Genomic DNA, 16,358 nt, shown 5'->3' on the forward strand with positions numbered 1-16,358 from the left:
GTGCCCTCCAGATGCGGGCCTTCCGAGTTAGAAAGTGCTAGAAAGCCGACAGGCCCAGGCCCCCCAGGCTTAGACCGGGTGACCTGCAGTCTTTCCAGCAGCCTCAGGGTGGGGGCAGGCTGGAGGCCATGCCTCTCCCCGGTCTGTGCCCACACGTGCACCTCACGGCTGAAGAAGGCCTTGGGGGTGGGGGCCAGAGGTGGCATCGGCCCTGCCTGCCCTGTGCCTGGCGCCCTGCCGGCTCCCAGCCATCACTCACGTGTTTGTCTTCTCTGAAGGTACCAAAAAGCTGACCAATAAGGCCACCCTGTGGTATGTGCCCCTGTCGCTGAAGAACGTGGACAAGGTCCTGGAGGTGCCTCCGGTGGTGGTAAGGAGGCCCCTCCCACTTCTCCCGGGTGGGTGGCAGGGGCCCGGGTCCTAGGAGAGCAGCATCGGGCAGGGCTGGGCTGCAGCAGGAGGCTCAATGGGAAGGGGCGTCCCTCCTGGGATCCTTCATGCTGGGAATGCCAGTGGGGGCTGGCCTGGGCCCCGTGGACACCCCTCCCAGAGGAGCCTGGCCGGAGGGAAGGCGGGTGACGGGGCTGTGCCGGGCATCCAGTCCTGGGGGCACAGGCTGGGATGTCTCTGCTTCAGCCCCGCTCTCTCCCCCTGCCGTGTCTGCTTCCTGCCTTGGTTCCTCTCATATTGGTTTTGCTGTGGACAGAGGCATCTCTGGGTGAAGAGACTTGGCCATGTTCACTCCCGGGGGCCCCGCTGCAGGCAGGCTCGGGGGGCAGGCGTTTGGAGGGGGCACATTGGGCTGATAGAGGGATTTAACTCCTTCCCTAACGGCACCCCACTCCTCCTCGTGTGGCTCCCCTGACCCAGGATGTCCCGAGGACACCCCTGAGCGGCTCTCCCCGGAGGCCTGGTGCTCTGCTCTAACCCCTGTGAGGGAGGGCCGTTCTCAGAGGGCCGGGGCCTGGCTTAGCAGTGTCTGCCCTCAGGGAGCATTTTTCTGTGGTCGAGACATCTGTAGAAGAAACTTTTAAGAAAAATAAAACTGGGAACCAGACAGTTAGGAGCTGAATAGAGCAGTAAAAGGTCCCCAGCCTTTTTTGGCACCAGGGACTGTTTCGTGGTAGACAATTTTTCCGTGGAAGGGGGGATGGATGGATAGCTCAGGCGGTAACGCGAGCAATGGGGGGCGGCAGATGAAGCTTCACTCGCTCACCCGCCGCTCACCTGCTGCGCGGCCTGGCTCCTAACAGGGGGTTGGGGACCCCTGGTATAGAGCACACGGAGGAACGGTCCCTGTCCCCTCCCCCCCACTGCAAGCCCTTCCCACCCCGTCTCCCCCACTGCGTACCTTCCTGTGGGCCTGGGTCACTTGGGGTGATGGGGGGCTTGCTCGTTGTGCTGCTGCGGATGTCAGCCCGGGGGCGTTCCCTGCCCTCTCCCTGTGCCAGCTCACATCTGACCTGGGACCCTGCCTGGGCCTCTATGGACGCAGTCCAGGCTCCGGCGGGGCGTTTTCCTGGGGGGTGACCAGCTGCTGGGCTCCAGCTGCTGTTTAGTCTAGACTTTAAAAAAGAATCTTGGTAGCAGGAGCTCTCTCCATGCAGAACAGGAAGTGTGCTTAGACCTTGGTCTGCATCAGGTTGGTGGTCCAGTGTTTGGTACCCTGAGGGCAGGGCGGTAGTGCCAGGAGCACCAGGCCAGCATCGGTGGCACCTGTCCCTCCACGTGTGAGGAGAGAGGGGCGCTCAGGGCCAGGGTGTGAGCCGGATGGTTCCCACGCTTCCCACCTGTTTGAGTTTTCTGGGGCTGCTGTGACACAGTCTGGGGAGCTTCAACAACCGAGTTCATTCTCTCCCAGTTCTGAGGCCAGAAGTCCACAATCAAGGCATGGGCAGGGCTGGGTTCCCACTGGAGGCTCTGCAGGGGATCCTTCCTTCCTCTTCCAGCTCCTGGGGGCTGCAGGCATTCCTTGGCTTGTGGGGGCATCACTCTAACCTCTGCTTCTCTTGTCATCTGGCTGAGTTCCCGTGTGTGTGTGTGTGTGTGTGTGTGTGTGTGTGTGTGTGTGTGTGTCTGTCTGTGTGTGTGCGTGTGCACGTGTCTTAACTAATTACACCTGCACAGACCCTAGTTCTCAAAAAGGTCACATGCACAGGTCCCACGTGGACAGGAATTTTGACAGGACACCGTTCAACCCAGAACATTGGCCTTCAGTCCAGCCCACCTCTGTCTCTCTCTCTCTCTGTCTCTCTCTCCAGCTCTCTCTCCGTCTCTGTCTCTCTGTGTTCCCCCCACCCTGCCCCCATTCTTCCTGGAGCTGCTCTCCTCTCTGCTGCTGGCAAGATGGAAATTGCATCATTTTCAAGCAGCACTAACTGAGGGGTTTTCAAACCCAAGAAGCAGGCGTGAGTCTGAGGCGCAGTGACGGTTCCCTTTAGAGATTACAAGCATGCTAACCCCTGCTTTCATCTTTCCCACTAAGCACTTGGTGTTAAATTAGCCACATCACATGTAAACACTCAGGCACATTATTTAACTGATCTAATTTTCAGATGCTACACAGTTTAGAAATCTCTAGCAGGCCATATCTCTGGTTTCAGCACCACATGGTGGATCTTAAGGGGTTGCTGCTGAAGGGAGATTCCTGGGCCAAACACATTAGCTTTTGTTTCCTTCTGGCTTCTCAGGGGCCTGAGTGCTGAGAGCCAGTGGGTTTTTAGCCAGTGGCGGGGAGTGAGGAGGGGCGGGTGGGCAGTGTCAGTCTCCGCTGTCCCTGCAGGGACAGGGCAGCTCTCTGTATCACCCCTCTCATCCCCTGCCCTCCCTCCCACCTTCTGGCGGAGACCCCGGTAGCTTTCCCATTCCCTTTGTTTAGCCGAGTTTGATAAGACATAAATATCCACTCTGCCCGTGTTAGAGGCGAGTGTCGGAAGCCTCCCATCGGGTGCAGAGAGAGCTCCAGATGGGAGAAGGCACACGGCTCCCAGCTGCAGCCATTGCTAATGTTTATTTGCACTTTCTTCCCCCCACACATGCTAGGCCCACGTATAAGCCTTCAGATGATTTGAACTATTTTCGTTTCATCATTTCATTTGAAATGTTTCACTCTGCTCTTTTCATTGGCACGGCGCAGCTGAGTCATGCGATATCGGGTCCTGGAAAGCTCGGGTCTGGCTCTCGTGGGCATTTATGCTCAGGTGCTGGTAGCTCGACCATCCGACTTCCTTATGTCCTGCCAGCATCCCCCTGCCGACCCGTCACAGGTAGCAGTCATTTATTAAGAACACTTACGTCTCTCTGTCTACGTGTGTATCTTACGTCTCACACATGCACATATATTACACACAGGTTGATCATACGTATATCTCACACGTACACATACATAGATATCTCACACACAGAACACGCATCTCACACACACACACACACACACACCCGCTGTCACACATACATGTGCGTGTGTAGACCGATCACATGTGTGCGTCTCCCTGGGGGAAGCCCACCTCCCCCCCTGCAGTGTCACTCAGTGAGGACTTTGTCACTTTGCTCCACCTCTTGCCCCAGGGAACAGTGACCTCAGTGGCCCTGTGATGGAAAAAGAGACCCCTGCGGTGGCCGGGGACAGCTGTGGCCCCCGAGAGGCTGGGGGCCATTGGAGAGTGGACACTGGTTTTTATCGGTGTCTAAACATGAGCTTGAGTTAAAAGGCTCGCACTGACTGTTGCCTTGGACGTTTGAGCTTAGCTGTCTCCTGCTTCAAAACAGCTGAGTTTGATGAGTCCGTGGGGGTGAGAGTTGAGTGCCAGCCCATCATCAGGATGTTCCCATGATGTTGTCCCCAGATTTAAAGCCAGCAGGAGGCGTTTGTTTGTGAACAGGCTGCGTTTTCTTGGTCCTCGTCGCCCGTGTCAGGACCGGGGCCCTCATCGGTCCCCGTGTGACTGCAGAGGTCTGAGGAGTGCGCTGGGCACGAGGATTTATTAGACTGTGGAGGTTGGCTCGTTTTTCAAAAGCCTCTTAAAAAGGCACTTCTTGAGGACACGTAAGACACCCTTGAGTTTTGCTGGAAAGGCACAGCACAAACTCTACACTTAGAGGCCTTGCTCTGTGTGGTGGGACGTGGGGGAACCATCTGTTTATGGAGGAAGAGGCTTTGTCCACGGCGACGTGAATACTCACCATGCTTTGTTTCTTTTGAACAAACCACTCAGCTCCTTTCACAGCCTCCTTTAGAGACGGGGTCGCAAGCCCAAGATAATGGTAATTAAGCCACGGAATGTGTTCAGACCTGGGCAGTTTTGGAGCAGAGCCACGAGCAGGAAAAGCAAGATGTTTAAAAGCGGCTTTTGGAAGAAGGTCTGAAATTGCAGGGGGCAGAGAGGAGCACACGGGGCCCTGAGCCTGGCGGCTATTCCGCAGGCTCAGCAGGAGATGCAGGTAGAATGGATGGAAGGGCAGCAGTCAGAGCCCATCAGAAGGAGAGCGGCTAGGCAGGGGTCAGCAGGGAGGGTGAGGCCGGTCAGGGGGCCTGTGGACCCCGGGCCTGTCTGATGGATCCCAGGGTAGGGGGTGTTCCCTACACTGGGCCCCAGGACGGTGGGCACCAGAGGGCCCGACATTCTCCATTGTGCCAACCTTGATTGTCACCTTTATTTTTAACTTCTTGGGTCAGAACCCCTGTGATCCATTAGGAAAGCGTCAGGGGGGCTGTTTTAGCTTTGGTGGGTGTCAGCTGGCCAGGAGTCAGCAGAGTGAGGCTGCCCAGTGTTAGGGGCACACGGGGACCTGTTCCCTCCTCTCCCTGTTTGTGGGAGAGGGGGTGCAGCCTTCCTGGGGCTCCCTGACTCTGTAGTTCTATGTCCAGGAAAGAATCCCAGGAAGGAATGGGGTAGGTATAACATGGTAAGTGGCTGAGATTGTCAGTATGATTTTTTTTTATATACATTTATTTATGTATTTATTTTTGGCTGCATTGGGTCTTCGTTGCTGCACACGGGCTTTCTCTAGTTGCGGCGAGCGGGGGCTACTCTTCATTGCGTTGCGCGGGCTTCTCATTGCGGTGGCTTGTCTTGTTGCAAAGCACGGGCTCTAGGTGCGTGGGCTTCGGTAGTTGCAACACGCAGGCTCAGTAGTTGTGGCTCGCGGGCTCTAGAGCGCAGACTCAGTAGTTGTGGCGCACGGGCTTAGTTGCTCCGCAGCGTGTGGGATCTTCCCGGACCAGGGCTCAAACCCGTGTCCCCTGCATTAGCAGGCGGATTCTTAACGACTGCGCCACCAGGGAAGTCCCTGATATTGTTTTAATGGTCAAAAATTGGGAGCAAACTAAAGGCCCAGATATGACGGATCCATCACATAAATTATGGTAGGAGGATACAGGGAGAGGAGGAAATACCATGACTTTGAACTTCACATACAGCATGGCAGTACCTTTTATTTATACCTGGGCATGAAAATAATTCTAGGGAGGACGTAACGCAAACATTTGACCCAGGCACTCTTGCAGGGGGAAGAATACATGATATTTTCCCCTTCTCTGTGTTTTCGTTATTTATATTAAACATATACTATCAGAGAAAGAATAGACAGTTCCAGTCACAGAAAGGCAGCGCGCACAGCAGCCGAGCCTGGGGCCCGGACCTGACCCTCTCCCGTGCCCCCCGCAGTACTCCCGGCAGGGGCAGGAGGAGGAGGGCCGCAAGCGCTACGAGGCCCAGAAGCTGGAGCGCATGGAGACCACGTGGCGGAACGGGGACATCATCCAGCCCGTCCTGAACCCAGGTAGGAGCTGGGGTGTGGGCCGGGGCCGAGGCAGCGCAGCCACTTCACGAGCGTCCTCTTCCTGGGCTGGTGCGTCCCCTGGTGCTGTCTCCTGGGACAGGCCCTGGGGTCCCGGGAGCACTGTCCCCTTGGCCCTGCACCTTGCAAGCCCCTTCCCAGTCGCACAGCCGACCATGGGGATGGGGGGACAACCCCGCAGGCCTCGGTGCGTCTGCTCCCGTAGAGTGCTGACCTGGAGGCCCCCGTGGGGAGAGGCCCTGCTGCCCAGGCAGAGGGACGCACGCCTGGCCACGGAGAATTTGTCCCCCAAGTTCGCCTGAGAGTGTGTTCTGGACGGGATTTCCAGCTCATGAAAAAGACAGAAGGGCAGCAGCGTTTCCCACATTGTTGTTCCCCGGCCCGCCGCCCAGACGCGACCTCAAGTTAGACAGACTCTGAGCGCCCGGGGCTGCTGCCTTCCAGTCTTCATCCTTGTGCCTGTAAGTCCGGGCTGTCGGCTTTAACAGGACACGCCTCCACAGTCCAAACAGGTGAGGGAGGGTTCCCGAGTCCCTGCCAGAACACCGTGCAGGGCTGGGCCTGGGGGCTTGGGGCCTGGTGACGCACATCACCCTCCTCTGCACACACAGTGACCACGTCTTACCGTGTGGAGAGCGGGCTGCACGCCCTCAACCTCCCCATGTTGGCCGGGCTCCTGTGATGAGTGTCCACGTTCCATGTTGGGTCCCGGAGCGACTCCTCAGGGGCCCTGCGCGCGGGTGCTGTGGCTCCTGATCTGGTCCTGGACTGCCGTCTGAGCACTGGCCCCAGGGCGTCCCTCTGCTGCTCCATGTGCCCTGGGCTCTGCCCGCTTGCCGCTAAGGAGGAGCGCGGTGAGCTCTAGTGCAGGGGCTGGAGAAAGCTCCGCCTGCCCGCCCGCCTGCCTTCCTGGCTGCAGCCCACCTTTGGCATCAGGGTGTGTGTAGGGGGTCGGGACTGGTGAACACCTCGCAGGCGTGCAGACTAGGACAGGACTTTCTGGGTTTCGGATTCTGTCGTTTATCGGGGGTGTGCTTGACACCTCTGGCAGTGTCTGTGCGGCTTGTGTAGGGCTCCCCTCATGCTCATCCTTCCTGAGTGCCACCCTCACCTGCCCACAGTGAAGGCCAGGGCACTGGAGGTTGGTGTCCTTACTGTTCTGCTTTTTTATTTATTTTATTTATTTATTTTTGGCTGCATTGGGTCTTCGCTGATGCATGCGGGCTTTCTCTAGTTGCGGCCAGCGGGGGCTTACTCTTTGTCGTCGTGCGCGGGCTTCTCACTGCGGTGGCTTGTCTTGTTGCGGAGCACGGGTTCTAGGCGTGTGGGCTTCAGTAGTTGTGGCACGCGGGCTCAGTAGTTGTGGCTCGTGGGCTCTAGAGCGCAGGCTCAGTAGTTGTGGTGCACGGGCTTAGTGGCTCCGTGGCGTGTGGGACCTTCCCGGACCAGGGCTCGAACCCATGTCCCCTGCATTGGCAGGTAGATTCTTAACCACTGTGCCACCAGGGAAGTCCACTGTTCTGCATTTTCAACAAACACCAAAAAAAAAAAAAAAAAAGGAAGAAAAGAAAAACCTATTGGTATAATAAAATGTTGCTGTTTTGATGAAACCTGATAAAGTTATATCTTTTAACAATAAAATGTAAATAGACGGTAGTCCACAGGCCTGCGGGCTCTTGTGATGATTCAAGTGTATCCAGGCGCTGGGACACATGCCACCATCAGGCAGCAACCTCAGGCCCAGCCTCTGCTTTCAGGAGGCAGGTCAGGCAAAGGCACGGAGGACTGCAGAGGGACGCAGAGGGGCCGAGAGGCCTCGGGAAAGGCACAGACTCGGTGCCGGGCGCGTTCCTGGGAGAGAGGCTGGAGCGGGCCAAAGGCAGCACTCCTCACCCTGGAAGACAGGTCCTCGCCCAGTCCCTGGGCCCTGTGACTGTGACCTTATTCGCAGAAGGGGCCTTTGCAGGTGGAATCAAGTTAAGGACCTCAAGATGAGGTCGTCCTGTGTTACCCACAAACGTGGGGAGGGCCCCAAATCCAACGAGGACCCCAAATTCTGTAAGAGACAGAAGGGTAGAGACAGTGTCAGCCCAAAAGCAGCAAAGAGGGGAGCTCAGAAGAGGTGCTGGCTGGCATCTGGGGGCTGGACCCACCTGTCCTTGGGCGGTTACTGGCCAGTGCTGCATGGAGGCTGGGGCCGAAGGCTCAGTCTTGAGCTGTGAGAGGCATGAGGTTCATCCTGGTTTACTCCTTTGACTGACTGACTGGGGAACTAAGATTACTCAGGGTTTTCAGTCAGTTTAAGTTCCTTCGCTCATGAGATAATTTCTGTTTGCCATCCTCTGATGGTAAACCTGATCCATGATGTTTTTCGGGATCTGTTGTTCTCTAATGAGATTAGTGGAAAGTGGCTTCTCAATCTCAAGGTTTCTTGATAGGTTTTTACAAGCTTTTATTTTTTCCTTTTCTGGCCCTAATAAAAGCGCAGCTTTGGGCTTCCCTGGTGGCGCAGTGGTTGAGAGTCTGCCTGCCGATGCGGGGGACACGGGTTCGTGCCCCGGTCCGGGAAGATCCCACATGCCGCGGAGCGGCTGGGCCCGTGAGCCATGGCCGCTGAGCCTGCGCGTCCGGAGCCTGTGCTCCGCAGCGGGAGAGGCCACAGCGGTGAGAGGCCCGCGTACCGCAAAACAAACAAACAAACAAACAAAAAAAACGCATCTTTCTCAGCAATAGGGACTGGCTTTTAACCACTTCTTAAGGAAGTCACATATCCATTCTCTGGACTTTTTGAATACTACAGTGTGCTCTTGTCACTGGGGTCTTCTAACACTCTCCCCCTTCCTGGGAGGACCCCCGCCCCGCCCTGATGAGGCAGGCTTGGCCCGAGAGTTGCCACCCGCCCCGCGCCGGCAAGGCCCTCTGGACCTGCCGCTGCCTGTTACTTTTGAAACCAGAATCACATTTCAGCCTCTGTGGCTGTTGCCTAGCAATCCCCACAAGGGGCCAACCTCCTCTTTCAGGTGTCTTTTCAGAGAGTCTGGGAGTTCTTTACAGGCCCAATTTTTCTTATTGTTTTCTCCATCTGATGAGACAAAATACAATTACCTTGAATTCTTCAACCCATGGCCATTAGTTGTCCAGCTTTAACCGTGTAGGGACTGTTTGGCCACGTGACCCACCATCTTTCTGGGAGCTGTTGGGTTTATGACAAAATCAGCCCTGGGACTTCCCTGGTGGTCCAGTGGTAAAGAATCCGCCTTCCAATGCAGGGGATGCAGGTTTGATCCCTCGTTAGGGAACTAAGATCCAACATGCCACGGGGCAACTAAGCCCGTGCGCCACAACTACTGAGCTCACGCGCCTCAACTAGGGCCCGCGTCCCGTAAACTACAGAGCCCACGCGCTCTTGGACCCGCGTGCCGTTAACTAGAGAAGAGAAAACCCGCACGCCACAACTAGAGAGAAGCCCGCGCACCACAACGAAGAGCCCGCATGCCTCAACAAAGGTCCTGTGTGCTGCAACTAAAACCCGACGCAGCCAAAAGTAAATAAAATAAATAAGTAAATAAAAAATAAATCTTAAAAAACCAGCCCTGCCTCTTCCCCGGCCTTTGTGTTTGAAGCAGTGTTCACCTCTAAGTCCGGTCCCCACTGCCGGGACAGCCGGGGTCTTGGTGAGTCACACCCACCCCTCATCCCTGCTCAGGCCCTGGACCCTGCCTCCCTGAGGTCAGCCAGTGCCCGGCCACCCCCGCAGGCTGATCAGCCCGGAGCCGCCCCTAAGAGTGCTTGGTGCCCGTTAGGGGCTTGCGCTGGGTGGGAGAGCCTTCTCCCCAGGGTCTGGCCAGGCCCCGTCACCCCGCTCCCAGCAGCACTTGACCTGGGGGGCGTTGGGGAGGCAGGAGGAGGAATACAGGGTCTGGAGCCGGACCTCTGGGCTTGGATCCCGGCTCTGCGCCGTGGGGACTTAGCCCTTCTGTGCCTCAGGTTCGTCGGCTGCAAGCACGGAAGAGGGAGTTCTGTGCTCGTCTCTGGCTGCCCTGGGGACCTAACTCAGGTTCTGGACCTCATTTTGAAATCGCAGGTTCAAAGATTAGGCACTGCATTAGTCAAGGTCATTGTAGCTGCTTACACTCTAAAATCCTAGCTCCTAATAACTCAGTAGAGGTTTATTTCCTGTGAACTCCTAATCGGGGGATCTCCTCCAGGAGGTGGGGACTCGGGATTCAGGCCCTTTGGTCCTGTAGCTCCACACCTTTTATCAGGTAGCTCTCGGGGCACCTCGGGAGGGGAAAGAGCAGGGAGGCTCCCCTCTCGGGGGTTTTGATGGCTTGGGCCTGGATGCAGCACTTCCACTCACTCTCCTGTGGCAGGAGAGCAGCCGTGCAGCGGAGAGGGTGGAAACGTGGTCCAGCCGTGCACGGGGGAGGGTGAGGAGAGGGGCTGCCCAGTCCTGTCTTCTGGTCACACGTGGTACACCTCACCCTCAAGGACAGCGACCTGGAATCCTGTCCAGTCCCACCATCCATTCGTTAAGGCAGTGGTGGCAGCGATCACGGATAAGCCCCAGGTGTCTGTGCCTTGACCTTGAACTTCGAAGATCCTCTTCACGTTTCCCTGTAGTTCCCCTAAGAAACAGGACGTGAAGAACGGGGGAAAGGCCACTGAGGACAGGAAGTGCCTGATCCAGGGGCTGTGAACCCACAGACACGGTCCCACCCTGCAGAGCCCCGTTGAGTTACAGGCCACGGCCCAGGGTAGGAGGACCTGGGTGTGGGTGCGTAGGTGTATTTTTTTTTCCCATCAGAATTGTGGTGTTTTCTCTCGTTGGAAGCTCATCAGTGCCAGTTCCAAGCACACTGAATCATTAGACACGGCTTAACTGATACTTTAAACGTGACTGCAGAACGGTGGGGGGCATCTCTTTGACCAGGCGGTTATAGTCATTTCAAGTGGCTTGTCATTCGGATAAGTAGGTAGTTGGCATGACAAAGATGTTTGTGTGCTATTTCCATCGTTGGAAATGTTTAAAAACTCTTTTGTCATCGTGCACACACAAACCTCTCAGCCGGTCAGAGCAGCTCCCGAGAGCAGGCCAGGCTTGAGGCTTTTCGTTTGCATTCGTGCTGTAAAGTAGCTACTTGGGACCCAAAGCAAAGAAAGCATAGGAGGGCACCCCGGGGCTCTCGGGCCCTGTTTATCCTTTGAAGAGAGAGGCCCAAGGGAGACAGTCCTTGGAGATCAGGGGTGTCGTGGGCTGGCAGCGCTGGCCTGGAGTGTTTCTCTGATGGCTCTGGTGGCAGAGGGACTTCGCTGGCATCCTCTGTGGCCCTTGGGCTGTGCCCCTCCACCCCGTCTCCCCAGGCCATCTGAAGCCCCGAGGCCAGAGTAGGCGTGGCCCTGGGTGCACCCTTGACTGGCCGGGGCTGTTACCCGCACTTCCTGAGCACAAGGAGGGTTTCGGGTGCGTCTTCTCCACTTGGAGTGAAATTAGGAACCGGGCAGGGCAGAGTTCTGGACGCCTTCTCAGGGCCTCCCTTCTCATCCCGCGCAGCGTGTCCGGCCACATTACCCGAGGCCCAGATGGTCTCGGATGGTCCAGGCCATTCTGGACGCCCCGGGGCCTGGGAGGCAGCTGAGAGAGGAAGCATCTCCTCCCTCCGGTCGTCTGCATCCCCGGGGACGCCAGGGGACCCTGGAGCTCCCCTCCCAGAGCCTTTGGAGTCATCCTGTCATCTGTTGGCTGGTTTTAGATAGCATCCTTGCACACCTGCTCCCACGGGGCCCACACGCGGGTGGGTGGGCTGGACGGCCGAGTCCTCAGACTGTGGCCTCTCGGGACGGAGTTCTCCACTCAGCTGCTGACCACCAGCTCCTGACGCCGCGACAGGCTGCTGCTTTCGACGTCCCCGGCTTGACGGTTCACCCGGCGGGGGGGGAGCTGGGACCTCCTGTGGTGGCTGGCGCCCGCCTCTGCCAGTCACACTGAGCCATGGAAGCAGGCCGGTCGCCAGAACCCCCGGAGGTGGGACTTGACTGTGGATAATAACGAGAGACCCCTCCCCCCATCCCACCCCGCACCCCAGGCTGCAGCCGCTTCATTGCTTCTGACACAGCCGAGGGCCCTTCCGGCTGAGAGCGTCCGGAGATGCTTGAGTCCTTCCCGTAGGGGCTTCTCAGAGCAGACGGCACTTCACACGCGAGCTCAGAGCTTGAGTCTAAACCTGTCTAAGCCGTGAGGCTTGAGAACAAATAGAAAATACCTTGAGTTTGGAAGTCAATCCTTAAGGCCCCAGCTCACCGGAACTCCAGTTTTTCCCACTTCGTGACCCCTTCAGGCAACCACACAGTCTGAGATCCCACGTGGAGAAGCATCAGAAAAAGTCTCGGAGGCAACTGTCGGCACTTAAGAGACCCAGGCCCCGACCTCTGGGTTGGCGCCCCTTCTGGCTCCTGAGCAGCGTTACTTCCTGCACAGACTTTTCTGTCCACCGCCGGAGACAGGAAGGACCTTTCTTCACCTGCAGGCTGTCCCAGCCGTTCGGGGGCCGGCAGGCTGGCTTCCTCGGCAGCTTGGGCTTGCTGGGTCAGGAAGGGGCTACCCTTTCTGAGTGCCAGCTGTCCGGGCAGGAAACAAACGGGCGTCATCCCTCCCGGAAGGCTTTGGGAAGGTGGAAGCAGGCACAGCAGTGGGGTCTGCTCACAAGACCCACCCCGTCGGAAGAGTCTGTGTCGAGGGATAGTATCGGTTTCTGGAGATGGGGCTTTATTTCATCTTTTTTTTTTTTTTTTTTTTTTGCGGTACGCGGGCCTCTCACTGCTGTGGCCTCTCCCGTTGCGGAGCACAGGCCCCGGATGCGCAGGCTCAGCGGCCATGGCTCACGGGCCCAGCCGCTTGGCAGCATGTGGGATCCTCCCGGACCGGGGCACAAACCCGTGTCCCCTGCATTGGCAGGCGGACTCTCAACCACTGCGCCACCAGGGAAGCCCTCATCTTTTTTTTGAAGTGCAGCCTCTTACAGATATTTCAGCAGCAGCAGTGCCGCGTGGGTGAGGGATGCCCCCAGAGACTTGGTGCTCTGGGAAGATGAACGGGGGACACTGGAGGAAAGGCCAGCACACCTTTCGGTGCAGTGTCTCCGGGGCCGGGTCGGGACTGAGGGCTGGCAGGAGTCCCAGGGTGAGGTCTAGGGATGCACGTCTGTGGCGTCTCTGTCCAGTTCCGTGTCTCCACCTACCGTTGTGTTTAATGAAGTTGAAATTTAAACTTTTGAGAAGTTGCATAATAAATTGCTAAAATATTGTCAGTGCCTGTTCACAAACTTGAGAATGAAAGTCAGGTGGGTGACTGTCTCCTAAGCGAGGGTCATACCAACCCTGGGGGCTTATAGGCAGGAAGTGTTCAGTTGCTGCTCGGGAGTCAGGGCAGGGCCTCGCTGGGGACACTGGTGTCCCCAGGGAGTAGTGTCATGACCCACTAGCAGAGTGGCTAATTAATCCTCGAAAGCCTTCCCCCCTCACGGACTGGAGCGTTTTGAGACCACGGTTTTCCTTAGAGAAATCCCACCTAAGGTGATGACAGCGGGAAGCCTTCGGTGACCCTGCGAACATCAGGGCGCTGTCGCCACTGTTGGGCCCTTTGGCCGTGGGAATCGATTGGTCCCGTGGCCTAATCTCTCTCCTTTGTGATTCCAGAGCCGAACACGGTCAGCTACAGCCAGTCCAGCTTGATCCACCTGGTGGGGCCTTCCGACTGCACCCTGCACGGCTTTGTGCACGGAGGTAAGGACCAGTGACTCTTGCTGTCCCCTTCCTGCTCCTGGTTCCTTGTTAATTCCCCCCAGGAGGCCATGCTGCCATCTGACCCAGTTTAGGCTCTTGTGTTTAATGAAGTGTACATTTAAACTTTTAAGAGGTTGCATAATAAATTGCTGAAATCCTGTCGGCGCCTGTTTTCAAAATTGGGAATGAAAGTCAGATGGGTGACAGTTCTAAGGGAGGGTCACACGCAGCCCTGGGAGCTCATGGCCACGAGATGTTTAGTGGCGGCCCGTGGGTCAGGGCAGGGCCCTTTGGGGGACAGTGAAGTCACCAGGGAGTGACAGTGTGACCCGCTAAGAAAGAGGGCTTAATTCAGCATGTTTTTGCCTCTGGCGTTTGCATGTGTTTCTTCCTTTAATCAGATTCCACCTCAGAAAATACAGGCCTTGAAGTTCCCAGCTTGGGAACCACGGCTGGAACACAAGAGGACTTAGCTCCAGGCTCCAGAGGGACACTTTTTACTTTAACAGTGTGTAATTATTTTTTTGTGTGATTTAGGGAAAATATAAGTAGCACATCAAACCCGTAATTTAATGGAGATTATCATCTCAGATGAGGTCAAAGTAAACTTTAAAAAACAAGTCGTTTTAAAGAAAAACATAAGGGGAAATGTTCTTAAGTGGTTTAGACGTTAGCAGAAGTTGTGTGGGTGGTGGAGTCCGGGCACCGCTCCTCTGGGGGCACCGAGCAATTCATCGTCCCCCAGGCATGACTGGAACTTGCACGTGCCGTTCGTCTGCACTCTTCATTTCCAGTGGCCTGGAATGCCAAGTTCTCCTTGCTTCTCCACTCTTGAAAATTCCTGTTGATCCTTCAAAACCCAGTTCCAGTGGTACCACTCTGTGCAGGATTACACTGATACTTCTACCAGGGGATGCCTCAGGAGCAGGGCTCAGTCTTATTCTTTGTGTTGGCTCCAGGGTTTCACACAGAGCCAGAGAGGTGCTTTGCAGAAGCTTCTTCCGTGAACAAGAGGCACAGGTCAGGCTTGGGTTGAAAAGCTTGTGATGAGGGGCCCTGGACCTGTCAGAATCAGAGAATGGGCCCTGATCTGAGATTTTTTTTTTCTTTGCCGTACGCGGGCCTCCCACTGCTGTGGCTTCTCCCGTTGCGGAGCACAGGCTCCGGATGCGCAGGCTCAGCGGCCATGGCTCACGGGCCCAGCCGCTGCGCGGCATGTGGGATCTTCCCGGACCGGGGCACGAACCCGCGTCCCCTGCATCGGCAGGCGGACTCTCAACCACTGTGCCACCAGGGAAGCCCCTGAGATATATTTTTCAAGTTTGTTTCTTTTTTTAACTAATCCTCTTCTGTGTATTTCTTTTTCAATTTCATGATTATTTTCCTCTTTCAACTAAACTCTGCTCGCGACGCCCTTAGAGATGATTAACTTAGTCCTACCTAAGGGAAGCTCTACTTTACAACAAAGGGTGCTTTCCAGCCCCGTGAATGTTGTGACAATCAGGGTATCTTTCTTCTCTGAGAGCAGCCGTGGCCTTACCAGCCTTCTTGTTCTTTGCCAGCCCTTGTCAGCCAAAGGCCGGGCTTCTGTAACTGCTAAGAACTGTCTTTGAGCCTCATAGAGCTCCGCTCTACCTGAAATTTGTGAAACTCTATGCTAGAAATTTTGCTTATTTCATCCAGATGTTGGAAGTTCACTAAATGTGGCATTTCCATCATCACTGTCTCCTTGGCAAAAAGTTTATACTCTTCAGTCCGATCTTTCCTCACATGCTGAGAGGCGTCCGTGAAATGCAGGAAGCGAGGGAACTGTTGGAATCCCCTAGAAACCTACAGCACATCGTGCTCATTTACGGAGGCGGTGCGGCTGCATTTAAAACAAGCGCGTTTTTTAACGCGTGTTAAAGAAGCGTCTACAATGGCTTTACAATGTTTAGTGCCTATTTTAGTAGGGGTTTTGTGCTCATGATTTGAAAACCATGCCTAATAATCTTACCAAACCTAATCACTTCTTATAGTGCCTCATAACCCACCAGGCGTGAAGGAACAAAATAAATACCGGACTGGAAACACTGAGTCCTGTGATTTTATTGTATTTTCCTATAGAGAGAATACTGTCGGCAGGAATGGTGTCTAAGTCATTTGAATGAAAGTCTCCTGTAAACTGTAAATCAGTAGATGCCAATCGCAGGAGGAAACGGTGAACTGAGATGGGTGCTAATTTGGCTTTTATTCAGTAATTCTGCACTGCGTGTGGGTCTTTGAAAACCTCCTCCCTGTCCTGTTTTCTGTGATTTTCACACATGGGATAGTCTTCGTCTTGAGGACTGGCTCCTACCCTGCGACTTAAAAAACACACACACAACACAGATCTTGGCAACGCTGAACTGGTGAGAGATGTAGTAGGAAGGGTTGGAAATCACAGATGGAATCCAGGACTCCTGTCAGATGCTGGGTCTTCCCTCCTTTCCTGGCTGCAGGGACAGAGCCTCCGATAATTCATCGAGGGGATAGAAAAGACGCAGGGAGTGAGCAGAGGGCCCTCGTTTTGCTGTGTGGGAAGGCAGGCTGGCTGCTTCTCCGTGGTTCTGAATTTCAGGGCCTCTGTGCAGAAGCGCTGGCCGGGCTTTTGGCTTCTGCCTTCTGAGTCCTGCATGAATCAATGTGCAGTCCTCTCTTTCTCCTCTTGGTAGTTCTGGGATCTCAGCCCAGAAAAGGCCATTTCTCCTCCGCTCTCCCCTCCCCCGTGGTCGGCTGAAAGGGGTGACCCAGCAGCT

General features: G+C 55.7%; 1 protein-coding gene across 4 annotated transcripts in view; it reads left to right on the forward strand.

The window, feature by feature from the left end:
* ACOT7 (acyl-CoA thioesterase 7) overlaps positions 1–16,358 on the forward strand; it is an 89,197-nt gene that overhangs the window by 28,965 nt on the left and 43,874 nt on the right. For all 4 annotated transcript variants that reach the window (XM_004272331.4, XM_049711287.1, XM_049711281.1 and 1 more), the window contains exons 4-6: positions 279–370; positions 5,667–5,781; positions 13,495–13,581. In XM_004272331.4, the coding sequence (XP_004272379.1) occupies positions 279–370; positions 5,667–5,781; positions 13,495–13,581 (294 nt within the window). The remainder of the gene's footprint in view (positions 1–278; positions 371–5,666; positions 5,782–13,494; positions 13,582–16,358) is intronic.

The sequence above is a fragment of the Orcinus orca genome, chromosome 1, assembly GCF_937001465.1.
Source record: "Orcinus orca chromosome 1, mOrcOrc1.1, whole genome shotgun sequence".
NCBI classification, from domain to species: Eukaryota; Metazoa; Chordata; class Mammalia; order Artiodactyla; family Delphinidae; genus Orcinus; species Orcinus orca.